Genomic DNA, 12,612 nt, shown 5'->3' with positions numbered 1-12,612 from the left:
GTCCTTGTATCACAAATGGTCTCATCTCCAACCCCTTGCACAGCTCAAGATTTTGGAGATATCTTTAGCCTCTCTTTGTATGAGAATACACACCAGTAAGGTCCTTGCATCCTCTGGATGGATTAAAGAATTCTGTTAAAACTGGTGCTCCCAAGTGCTAATGCTAAACATTTGTGCAATACTTTATTTCACACTCATAAACCATGTTTTCAAATCCTATTGTTTCCTGCAATAGGGGATTCTATTGAACCAGATTTAACTGCTTAGGGCTCTCCAGACACTTCCCGAGTCTGCTTCAGTTCCACCAGTCTGTTACAAATGTCTATCACAATGTATCTATCTTCTCCACAAGGAACACAGAGTAAACGTAATACAGGCCCTACAAAAATTGTACTACCAAGCAACAGAGGACAGTGTCCTGGGTTCCCTGCCTTGCATGTCCTCACTCAGGAGTAGAAGGAGATTAACAGGACCAGCATACTTTTGTCAGATCTTCATATATAGCATATGCACCCAATCATACTATGTATTGTTACCAACAGATTAATGGGTAAGAATTTTCCTTTGTTTCAGTTTATTTGATCAAAAAGTATTGATGAAATAACACCATCAAGAATATGTAACAAGACCACAGAGTGTGCACTTGCACTAAAATTTTAGAAACTAAGGAAAGCTCTTTTTTCAAACTCTGTCACCATTCAAAATACTGAATTTCAAACTAGTCATCTAAAAGGAGCAAGTTGTTCAGTGTTTCAGTATTCTGTTTCTTAAACTAAGAAATAATAATATCTGCTTATGCTTAAAATTCTATTAAGTGATTATTTGGACAAACATAGGAGGGAAAATCTACTAGGCACTGTTAAAAAGTCCAAGAATGAGTCATCTCTTACAGATTGTAGGGAGCCTCTTAAGACCTGGGACACAACCAGCTGGGCCTCTTCTGTGAGAAAACAGCATATAGATGTTAGCAATGAGACAAGCAGTTCAAATCCCAGACAATCCATGTAAACAGGCTAAGAAGAGGGTAAAAGCATACTTTTCTCAGACAGAATATTCTGGACACAGAGAGAGTCAAAAGTCTCTTTCTAAGATGGAGGAACTTGTCCAGTGCACAACAAACAAACTGAGAGACATTTATGTTTGATTAGTTAGCACACCATTTGGCTAGAAGGGAGCTAGAGAGGGGTGGTGCTATCCCCCTGTTATGGGTTAGGTCAGCCTGCTCTGTATGGTGCTTCTGACTGACAGAAAGTTTAATGGGATGTCTGTGGCATTCTTTGTCCAGACTGTGAGACAGCACCACTAGCTTGTATAGCAACTTTACATTTTTAAGTAATCTTTTACATTCCTGTCCAAACAGTTTTATAGGTATATTTGGTTTGTATGGCCAAGTTTTGGTAGTGGGGGAGCTACAGGTGTGGCTTCTGTGAGAAGCTGCCAGAAGCTTCTTCCATATCCAGCAGAGCCACTCTCAGGCAGCTCAAAGACAGACCCACCATGGGCCAATTAGAAATGATAGCATCTCGATGATAACATAATTAAGAAGGAAAAAAGTTATTGCAGATGTAATTGTGGCCAGAGAAGAGCAGAGAGAGAATACGTGAGAGAAACAACTCTGCAGACACCAAGGTCACTGCAGAAGGAGGGGCAGGAGGTGCTCCAGCAGGTGCTGGAGCTGAGATTCCCCTGCAGCCCATGGTGCAGACCATGGTGAAGCAGCTGCAGCCCATGGAGGATCACAGGGATGCAGAGATCCACCTAAAACCTCTGCAGGAGATCCACACCTGAGCAGGGGATGCCTGGCAGGAGGCTGGGACCCCGTGGGAAGCCTGTGCTGGGGCAGGCTCCTTGCAGGGACCTGCAGACCTGGGGAGAGAGGAGCCCACACCAGAGCAGCTTTCCTGGGAGGACTTGTGATCCATGGGGGACCCAGGCTGGAGCAGCCTGTCCTTGAAGGACTCCACCCTGTGGAAGAGTGACCCACGCTGCAGCAGTCTGTGAAGGACTTACCCATGGGATGGGGATGTCCCACTTACCCATGGACTTCTCACACTGGAGAAGTTAATGGAGAACTGTCTCCTGTGGGAGACACCCCACACTGGAGCAAGCCAGCTGCTAGTAATAAAGAATGGTATTTTTTAAAAAGCAGAAGAGGAAACTAAATTAGGATACTTCCCTAAGTTTTTGAGAATGGCACCTTGAAACTTCAACAATGTTCACTTTTCTACCACAAGAATTCCCTAACCTAACATTTGTACAATTATTAAAAGCAGTATTTATGGCTAGCATCGAGTGAAGCTATGTAAATACTTTTCATTTCAAACTTAAAGTGGAATGACAATGTCCTTGCTTAATTTTTTCTTAAAGAGAACAAAACAGCAAATTAAATACTCACCAATTACAACATGCATACATGTTTCCATATATGAAACATGTATGTTTTTTATTAAAATCAGATTTGCAATATTTAATTATACATAAAAAACCCCAAGCTTTACATTAATGATAACAGCTGACTAATTACATGGTTCTTAATTTGTTTTCTCTCTCGAGATACTATGTCCAGGAACCCCTTATTTTGCATGGAGAGAAGCAGTAGAAAAGCTTCATTTGCCACTACTCATTTGCTCCATATGACACATAAAGGCTATGAAAACAATTCTATTTTCTTTACTCTTTTCCCATATTTCCTGTATCTTGGATACATACAGGCTTGAGAAATTTCTTTGCTTGCCTCTTAGAACAATGTCCTGAAAGACAAGGTGTGATAGCCATTTACCTAGTGGCTAACTGCTGCCTCCTCAAGTATATGGGGACATAATAAGGAGAAGCAAAAATTCTCATTGTTTATATGATGCTTGCCAGTGGAATTTTCTGAGAGCCTTTTGATTCATGACTGGGATTGTATGTGGAAACCATCACCTTTAAAGATTTTTAACCATCATTCAATTAAAGTTAGTACAATGACTGCATAAAACATACAGGAAATAATTAGTGTGGATGGTTCTTAATTTAAAGGATGTTAAACAGCTTGTAGACATCTGCTAGCAAGCTGAAATGGGTCATTCAAAATTTATCTAACTAAATTAAGGGGAAAAAATGTTTCTCCTCCCGGGTCGGCATGTCACAAGATAACTAAACCGACTTACTAGGCTTGCCTGGGAATCCTTAGCTGTCAGTGGTGAATATGCAAAAGGCCAGCAAATTAAATCAACCTGCCAAACTGTCAATTTCAAGCCTCATGACTGCATGAAAATAGCATCACTGGAAGAAATCAAGCATTGCCTTCTTTTGGGTTTCCTGGCACCTATTCAAATACTCATGCAGTTGTGGTTAATTTCGCATGCAAATTTCAGTCAATAAGCTCCGAACAAGACCTCCCAAGATATTTCAAAGGATCTGACAGTATTTTTTTTGAATACCAAATCAACAGTAGTTGAAATTCAATCTCCATTTGCTAGTGCTTTACATATGCACAGTGTCCCCTCTACAGGGCTAAGTTAATGAGAGCCGTACCTGCTTTCACTCATATCCTCCCAGCCGTCCTTACTGAAGTTCTCAAACACATTACTCATAACCTTGATGGACTGTTTGAGAAAAGCTCCATGATGTCCCAAAGAGCTCTTTTTCTTGGCTGTTTTTAATTTAACCTTGGTGTCTGTTATCTTGCAATTACATTGCCCAGAGATTGCCACTGCTTTGGATTTATCCAGCAAACACTTCTGCTCCTGCACTTGACTCAGCAAATCTTCACTTTCATTTCTCAACCTGTTAGCTTCTGTCACTTGCCTCTTCAAAGAGGCAGCTTCTTTTTCCTTCTCATCAATCAAGAACTGAAGTTCTGCTTTTTCTTTTTTTACCTCACAAATCCTCTTAAGTACTGTTTCCAGCTCTCTTTTTCTTGTGTCTGCATCTTCGTTTTGCAGTTTCAAAGATTCTTTCAAATACATTTTCTCATTCAGTAAGTCTTTATTTACTTCTTTCTGTTTCTTTAATTCCCCTTCAATAGCTTTGAATCTTCTTTCTAGTTGTTGTACCTACAAAAAGCAATTTTAGCATTCACAATATTCAGCCTGTCTTGAAAAACTCCAAACTATGTTTTCAGATACATTTATTATATGACAATAATATCACACGAAGAGCAAGGACAAAAGCTATCTGTAGTCCTTAATTTTAAAATAATTTATCATAGTGCAGACTAAAACATCTTAGCCGCAATAATACAGCTGTTGAACAAAGGGCAGATGGTAAAATAACTTAAAATTCCAGACAAAATGACACAGAAGTTTAAGTATGCCATGCTAATGAATCTTCCTGATGCATATTGAGCTCATTACTGATTTTGTTACACATACTAATTGAATTTTAAAAAACATTTTAGGAGGATTACTACTTTGAAATATAGACAATTTGCACTAGCTATCTGAAGCAACAAGTTCTTTCAAGTGTCATAAACATAGAAATAAAATATTAATTTGATCTTTCAAAAAACCTCAAACAAATTCTAGCAAGATATATCAGCAACTCAGCATCTAAAATATGGAAGATAGTATGTGTTTTCTATTTACAGAAAGAAAAAATCTACTGTGTTTCAATTAATAGACTAATTTTCCAAGTTCCTCACCTAAATTTTGAAGAAGACACTATTCTACCTACATTTTGCTTCTAAAGTACTTTGGGATTTATGGATACTGAAGTACATTAACAATAAACTGACTCTCTGTGATGTTCTGGAATATCCACATAAAAGACAATTTCCAGAAAAAAGGGGCAATTTTAATTTTAGCAGATACTAATGTGATTATTAGTCTGTGAGACATCCCCAGAAGCCTGAAAAGGACATCAGAGGAAGTTTCGTGCTTAGTAACCACTTACTCCAACACCTGGAGAAATATTTTTGGATGGTTTTGTACAAGCTCAATCCCCACTCTTTCACTAAGGAATATGTCAGGGATTCTGGGTTTCTCTGTACATTGTTAGGAAAGACTGTTTTTCCAGGAGCTATACTAGCATGTGCATGGCTAACTTGAACTCCCAACCTTGTAAGATACTGGCCAGTTCCCACAATTTGTAGCAATACAAAATGTCAAAATTATCTTTGACACTGAAAATACTGAAACCATATTATTTCTGTAAGTTTTAACTTTTAGGTTTTTACAACAATGTTTTGCCAACACTTAAATTATTTTAAAATTTATGAAATGTTGTACAAATTGGGTACTACAGATATGATTCGGATAAATGGGAGCTCTTGATGTACAGGGCAAATTAGGACAAGAGCTACTCAAACTTCATATGTATTTGTGAACTGGATACTGAATTCATGAGTTTGATAGGAAATCTTTAATATGAAGAGACAACACATTATGGCTACATAAAGTTAATGGGTGAAATTAGAAATAAAAGGGATTTTTTTTCAAATGCTTTAGTGAAACAAAGGGTTATAATTAAAATCATAGTTTGCACTTTCCACCCCTATGACAATGTGTTAGACCAATATCTTTTTTCAAGCACCTGCCTAAACTGAGATTCTGCTATTTTCTCAGTTCTTTAAAGGAACCTTTTGCACTCAGTAGCACTTAAAGTCATGTATGACAGCTGGAAGGAAATAAACAATAAATAGCTTCTACACCTATCCCTAAGGTACCATCATAACTCTGTATATCCATAGGGATAAAAATTATGTAGTACCTGGCAAACAAAATTATAGTTCTGAAATATAGATGATAAGCAAGCATAAACTGTGACATTTCAGATGGTAGCATTCATATTATTTCAATTACTCACTCTACCTTAAGATAAATGAATGTGAGCACTTCCTATTCTGTGTGTTATTATTTTAACATGATGTTTGTCATTCAGTAATAACGAGATGACAGCCTTCATTGCCTGACCATATGGCAAGCGTTACAAGTATATGCAATCACATCATCTGCTGTAAATTACCATATTTCCTACAAGTTAATTCACAGATAAAAAATAAACAGACATACCTGAACTGACATTCAAAGTTATAGATTTGTGTTTATTCAATTTAACCATGCTTTTAAAGATTTATAAGTAATTAAACAAATAGTTTTGCAAAATGACAAACAAAAGGCATGATACTGTTTGAAGGATGCCTTTTCTTTGCAAGCAAACAAAACATATGGTAAAATACAAGTGAGCCCTCTTAAGTGAACACCTGTTAACATAGTAAACTACTTGTGTATATTACAAATATCAATACAAATATCAGCTAGTTAAGAACATCCCGTCACTGTATGAGGCAAAATCTGTAGAATGTTAAGCAGCAAAGATAAAATACTTATCATTATTTGTTGAGCTAGAGAACACTGCACGCATATAGTACTATCTTGTAAAAAGAGTAATAGACCCACACACGTAGAAAATATATGCACATGAAACATTGTGTTAAAATTTAAATACAACAAACAGTGAAATTATTATTATTATTATGCATCAGTTCTATTATGTAGAGGAGTTCTATGGAGATTAAGACCTGACATCATCTAAAGTTAAATACCCAGCAAAAAAAATTAAAGTTCCCAAAGTTAAGGGGCAAAATTTGAAGTTAAGGGACAAAATGCTATTTACAATTTAGATAATCTGTCAGCTTTTATTATTACACGCCTAAACACTCTTTTCATTTTTTCTGACATTACCCATGTTTATCTTACATAACATTCACAGCAATTTCCCTAGAATTAATTTCAGAGCAAAATTCCAGAAAGACACGTTTTTAAATTTTGAAGGAAAATTATATCTTAAATTAACAGTACCGACATTCACACATACATACATACATACATACATATATAATTCTTATATTAAAATTTAAATCTGGTTGTTGGGGTTGGTATCTTACCTTCTGTAGCATCTTGTATGAAACTTCTCTCATATATCTCTTTGAAGCATTAGCCTTGGCCGCATCATCTTCACTAAGTTTAAAAAGTGGCTCTGTCAGAAAATAAATAACACATCTCTATCATATAATAAGTAAAATACATAATGACACTTAAGTATTTCACTAAAACAATCCATAGACATTTTAAGGAAATGCATTCTTTACTTCTCTAATTATTTATAATGTGGTCTATTTTCTTGACAAGCTTTTTGGTCAGTTTCTAAAGTGACCTCTCTTCAAAGTGTTCTGTCACATAATTATGAATCTCTGTAGCATCACAGTATGTTTTTTTTCTGAGTACAAGCTTTTCAAAGGTACAATAGATCTGCAGGTTAAAGACACTGCACTTTCATTCCAATTTTTATTCTTTTACAGACTATTCCCTCTATGCCTTAAAAGCAGAATTCATTGCCGTTTTATCTACACAGTCACTATCAGTTTTGTTCTCTAGGTCTTGTCCCCTGCTAGGAGGATCAGAGTGATTGGTGAACAAAGCAAACAGTAACTGAATTAGGATGGATGAAAACTTTAAACCCTGGTTTTTGTTAAGTTAAAGATCATGTACTTCACTAGATAAATCACACAAATCATTCAACTGAAATACTGTGAAACCATAACAATTAGAAATTGATACAGCTAATGACAACTGAAACAAATCTAAGCATCACTGTCAGAGACAGCTATACACTTTAGATACTAAAAATCCCAAGTTAAAAAGTAGACTTATTCATTAAAAAAATGTTTAGAAGTACCAATACATATGGTCAATCTGAAGTCAAGAGTTTAGCATTCACAAATTGCCCACTGCTCACAGAAATGAACAATTACATACATCAGAAGGATTTCATCTTAGAATATGAAATACTGCATTACAGAATAAAAAAATCCCAATATTCTAAAAGCACCACAATATTAGTATTTCTTTTTTGGTCCTTCTTTCCCCCAAACGAACTTAAAGAATTAATCTTAAGGGATAAATATCTGTGCTACATGGTGGAGGTCTGCTTTGTAAGTAACATTTTAAACTACAAGCAGACACTGCAGGTCACTTAAAAACTTTTTGATTTATAAACAAAGCAAGCGTAGAAGAAAACAGTGTTACTCTCTGTAGATTCACAATCCTCTTGATATAAACAGTGACTAACAAGTTTGTTAGAGTGAATTAGACCTTTCTTTTGTCTTTGGAACATGTCATGGCCAATTAATACTTCTGTATTCATGAAATAAATGGAACACTATTCTAAAGATAATAAAAGCTGAAAAAGGTAAAACTATGCATCTGGGGAATATGTACCTTTACCTTGATATTAATATGTTAGTTCCCATGTTACTTCAGACTACAGTCCCCCAGCACAGTGGTACTGCATACATTTAGAACATTCTTTAAGTAACACACAAAGATAATACGAACATGCTTTTCATCTTTTTCTAAATATTCACTCATTTGAATGCCTGTTGTAGCTTTTATATCAGCATTTACTGTACTCCACTGAAAAGAAAAATTATTTCCCATAGTCAAAGAAACTGATCAAAGCACACAAGGTGTTATGTTTATTATGTGGATGTATTAAAATGCAATTTAAAACTCTATAAATAGACATATTATATGCAGATAATAAAGAATACCACTGCAAAAGGGATAGAAAAGACTATACATGTTCAGTATTATCAAAGAAGATACAAGCAGCATAAATTAAAGTGTAGCCAAAGGTCACTGAAACTTAACCCTTTCTATTGAGCAGAAAATATATGGCCCATTCAAGTCCCTTTTCCCCTCCTCTCTTCTAATTGTTTTGTAATTGTTCATAGGAATTGGTCAGGGAGGCAGTGAAAGAGCATCACCTGTAACTGTCTATCTGGGATAGCAGAAAGATACATCATATCAGTCAACTCAGCAAGACATGCTCTGCCTGTCATACTTCTACATAAAAAAATAGCATCTTCTCCCTCAAGGAATAGACCCACAAGTCATAAAGCCAACTATCTTCAGTCATCAAATTATCATGGTCTTACATAAGCATAGTTACATCCCACTGAGAAAACACAGTTAACTGTTAGCCTTAGAATGTAAAACTTAATTCCTAATTAATAGTCACCAAATCTGATGATAACTTAGTTTAACACTGCTGTCAAAATGGTACTTGAACTATGAAACTACAGCACACTACAGAAAGCCTGCTTACACAAAGAAAAAAACCAGCCCCTTAAAAAAAAAAAACACAATAGAGTACTGTAATAGTCATTTACAAAGAAACTATACAAACCACCACAGGAATGACATTTTTGCCTGCAGTACACACCAGGTGAAGGATTTCCCTAACAAAAAAAGGCTCCATGGCGCACAAAGCCACTGTGTTACTGACTTCAGCGGTAGGCACCCATGCTCCTGGGTAGAAAGAAACTTCTGGTGGGAAACACCAGGGTGAAGACAAGAAGAAAATGCCACTCAAATGGATATATATACTGAGGACACAGTATATTCAGGAGTCTCATAATAAAAGATGCCTTCAAACTGCCTCCTTGGAGAAATAGCAGGCCAACAGTTTACTGCTTTTAAAGAAGGAACTTGCTATTTTTCTGAATAGGATTTGATGGATCCACTCTCCTGCTTTTGGAGGAAATGGCATGACTACCTGCCAACACATCCTTTACCTTCATAAAAAAATAAGGACATGAATAGCATGAACAGAATGAATAGCAGTGCACTGGATGACTACCAGTAAATAATTGGGCAACAGAATAAGAATGGAAAGAAATTGGGAATGGTAGGAACAGAGTTTCCTTTTCCCTTGACCCACTTAATCTTAGACCAGGATTTGAGGATTTGAAAAGTTGTATGGAAGGACAACAAAACTATTCATTAGTTCTTCCTGACAAACACAAGTGATATCCAACAAAGACAGAAAATGTTAATACAGGAAACCTCAGTCTCTTTTTATAGATTTTATCCCTTGATTTTAGAATGCCTGATGAAAACAGGTACCTATCTGCTAAGATGAAGGTGAATTCCAGCATCATTGATAAACTGAGGAAACTGACATCAGGTTTCCTTTTATAAAATACAACATACTGAAATTATGAATGAAGTGTATTTAGAACATATCAAGTTTGGACTCCCAGCAAATTATTGAGATGAGGTTGTATTTTTATTTTGGAAGAAGGCATTTAATCCCCTTTTTAAGGCAGAAAACATGCACTTTCAGAGAACATGAGCGAGGATTTTTAACATTCCACTCATTTACGCTCAAAGATGGACATCCAGCTTCACTCATTATGGTGCAACCTTCTAGAAAATCTCAAATAGTACATGTATCATGACTGCAACTCCCTTTGATTTTCAAGGGGAACAATAAGGAAATTACATTCAGAGACCTTGTGAGCAACTATTTTCTTACACTTCAATAGGTAAAAATTTGGAAACAGCTAGAATAATCTCAGTCTTCTGTACTAACAGGAAAGTTTTGTTAATACATATCTTTGGACTTGAATCTTATTAGACATTTTCTTTTCATTAAATGATACCCACAACACAGACTGGAAAAAGTAAATAAAATTTGCCTAGAACACTTTACAAGTAGTTTAAACATTTTTCTTAGTCGCCACAAAAGAATAGCTCATCATTATACTAACTACCAAATCAGAAATGTGTATCCACCCGCAAATTTTTAAAAGAGCATATGGTTACCTGAAAAGAAACTGAAAAAAAAAAAAAGAAAGAAAATACCAATTGTTAAAACACTAAACATGTCAAGAACTGGCAGTTCTGGAGATCTGACTGGTTTTTGGAAAGTCCAGATATTGCTCAGCAGGCCCTTAACTCCTTCTCACCACTGGTTATCGTTCCCCTTCTCTTTCTGCACAGACTAACTCAATTGGAAAAAAACAAAGAAGTGCTTCTTAAAGTCTTAAATTCTGTGGCTATGAACACAACACAGAAGAAGTAATAAAAAAGAAAAAGGTAACTTTCAGTTTGCAGCAGCTTGATATTCCGGCCTAATTTTAAAGACAGAATTTTAAAGTTAAGGAAAAAATCTATATTTTTTTTCATTCAAGTGGTCAACATTGTCTCAGAAAATAGAAAACAGCCACCAGGAGAAAACTGCAATAAAGAATGGTAAGGCTTTATTGCTAAGAATGTGTAGAGTACTTCTCCAAGTCTCCTACTTACTTCCTTTGCACAATAAAGAATAAAGAAGCATAAAGGATTCACCACAGATGCAATATCCAAATGGACTGTAATTATGCAGTCTTGAATATTTATCCCAGATTATTCAGGAGCAGCTTATAATACACAGAATCAGAGGAGTGATGGAGAAGCAGTGGCAATATATTACCCATCTGACTGACAAAGACTCATCTTCACAGAACCATCAACTACTGTAAAGATTATAAAGATAGAATATACTTATGATCAACTCTTACAATTTCACCATTTTGATTTACTTTCAAATTCAGATACGTGTGAGACTAGAATTAAAAGAGAGGTCTGACAAAGCATGAAATTTCTGTATCAATTTATGTATTTCATAAATAGGTAGAATATACGTATTAGTAGCAAATGTATAATGTGTATCAATAATGTGCATATCGATTAATATAAACGGTCAGACTGAATAGATGTGCAGACAACTAATGAGCAAATATGCTTTCAAATCATATGTATGGCCATATCATTACAAAATACACATTCATGAAAAGGAAATCAATCTTTGGAGAGAAAATAATCTTATATAAATAATTAGAATTCTGACAAATTACTGTACTGGGTTTGAATGGCCAGGTTTTGGTAGCAGGAGGGCCGACAGGTGTGGCTTCTGTGAGAAGCTGCCAGAAGCTTCTTCCACATCCAGCAGAGCCAGTCCCTAGCAGCTAAAAGATGGACCCACCGCTGACCAAGGTTGGCCCAATCAGAGTTGACAGTAACATGGTAACATAATTAAGAAGGAAAAAAGTGATTGCAGATGTAATTGTGGCCAGAGAAGAGCAGAGAGAGAATATGTGAGAGGAACAACTCTGCAGACACCAAGGTCACTGCAGAAGGAGGGGCAGGAGGTGCTCCAGCAGGTGCTGGAGCTGAGATTCCCCTGCAGCCCGTGGTGCAGACCATGGTGAAGCAGCTGCAGCCCATGGAGGATCACAGGGATGCAGAGATCCACCTAAAGCCTCTGCAGGAGATCCACACCTGAGCAGGGGGTGCCTGGCAGGAGGCTGGGACCCCGTGGGAAGCCTGTGCTGGGGCAGGCTCCTGGCAGGGACCTGCAGACCTGGGGAGAGAGGAGCCCACACCAGAGCAGCTTTCCTGGGAGGACTTGTGATCCATGGGGGACCCAGGCTGGAGCAGCCTGTCCTTGAAGGACTCCACCCCGTGGAAGAGTGACCCACGCTGCAGCAGTCTGTGAAGGACTTACCCATGGGATGGGGACGTCCCACTTACCCATGGACTTCTCACACTGGAGAAGTTAATGGAGAAGTGTCTCCTGTGGGAGACACCCCACACTGGAGCAAGGGAAGGAGTCCCCTTCCTGAGCAGTGGGAGAAAGAACATGTGATGAACTGACCATAACCCCTGTTCCCTGTCTCCATGGGCTGCTGGGGGGAAGGAGGTAGAACTGGGAAGGAGGGAGGGATGAGAAGAAGGTGGTTTTAATATTCGTTTTTACTTCTCCTTTGATTTTTTAGTAATAAATTCAATTAATATTCCCTAG

At 37.0% G+C, this 12,612-nt stretch overlaps 1 protein-coding gene across 1 annotated transcript in view; it reads right to left on the bottom strand.

The window, feature by feature from the left end:
* The window catches only part of CNTLN (centlein), a 180,140-nt gene that overhangs the window by 57,998 nt on the left and 109,530 nt on the right, over positions 1 to 12,612 (bottom strand). Inside the window, exons 14-18 of the mRNA XM_064405240.1 lie at positions 12,403 to 12,429; positions 12,342 to 12,357; positions 6,869 to 6,960; positions 3,517 to 4,037; positions 891 to 940 (exon numbers count right to left, since the gene is read on the bottom strand). Of these exons, the coding sequence (XP_064261310.1) occupies positions 891 to 940; positions 3,517 to 4,037; positions 6,869 to 6,960; positions 12,342 to 12,357; positions 12,403 to 12,429 (706 nt within the window). The remainder of the gene's footprint in view (positions 1 to 890; positions 941 to 3,516; positions 4,038 to 6,868; positions 6,961 to 12,341; positions 12,358 to 12,402; positions 12,430 to 12,612) is intronic.

Source organism: Passer domesticus, chromosome Z (genome assembly GCF_036417665.1).
Source record: "Passer domesticus isolate bPasDom1 chromosome Z, bPasDom1.hap1, whole genome shotgun sequence".
Taxonomy (NCBI): domain Eukaryota; kingdom Metazoa; phylum Chordata; class Aves; order Passeriformes; family Passeridae; genus Passer; species Passer domesticus.
The sequence above is the reverse complement of the archived record's forward strand: the minus strand, read 5'-3'. Positions and strand labels throughout refer to the sequence as shown.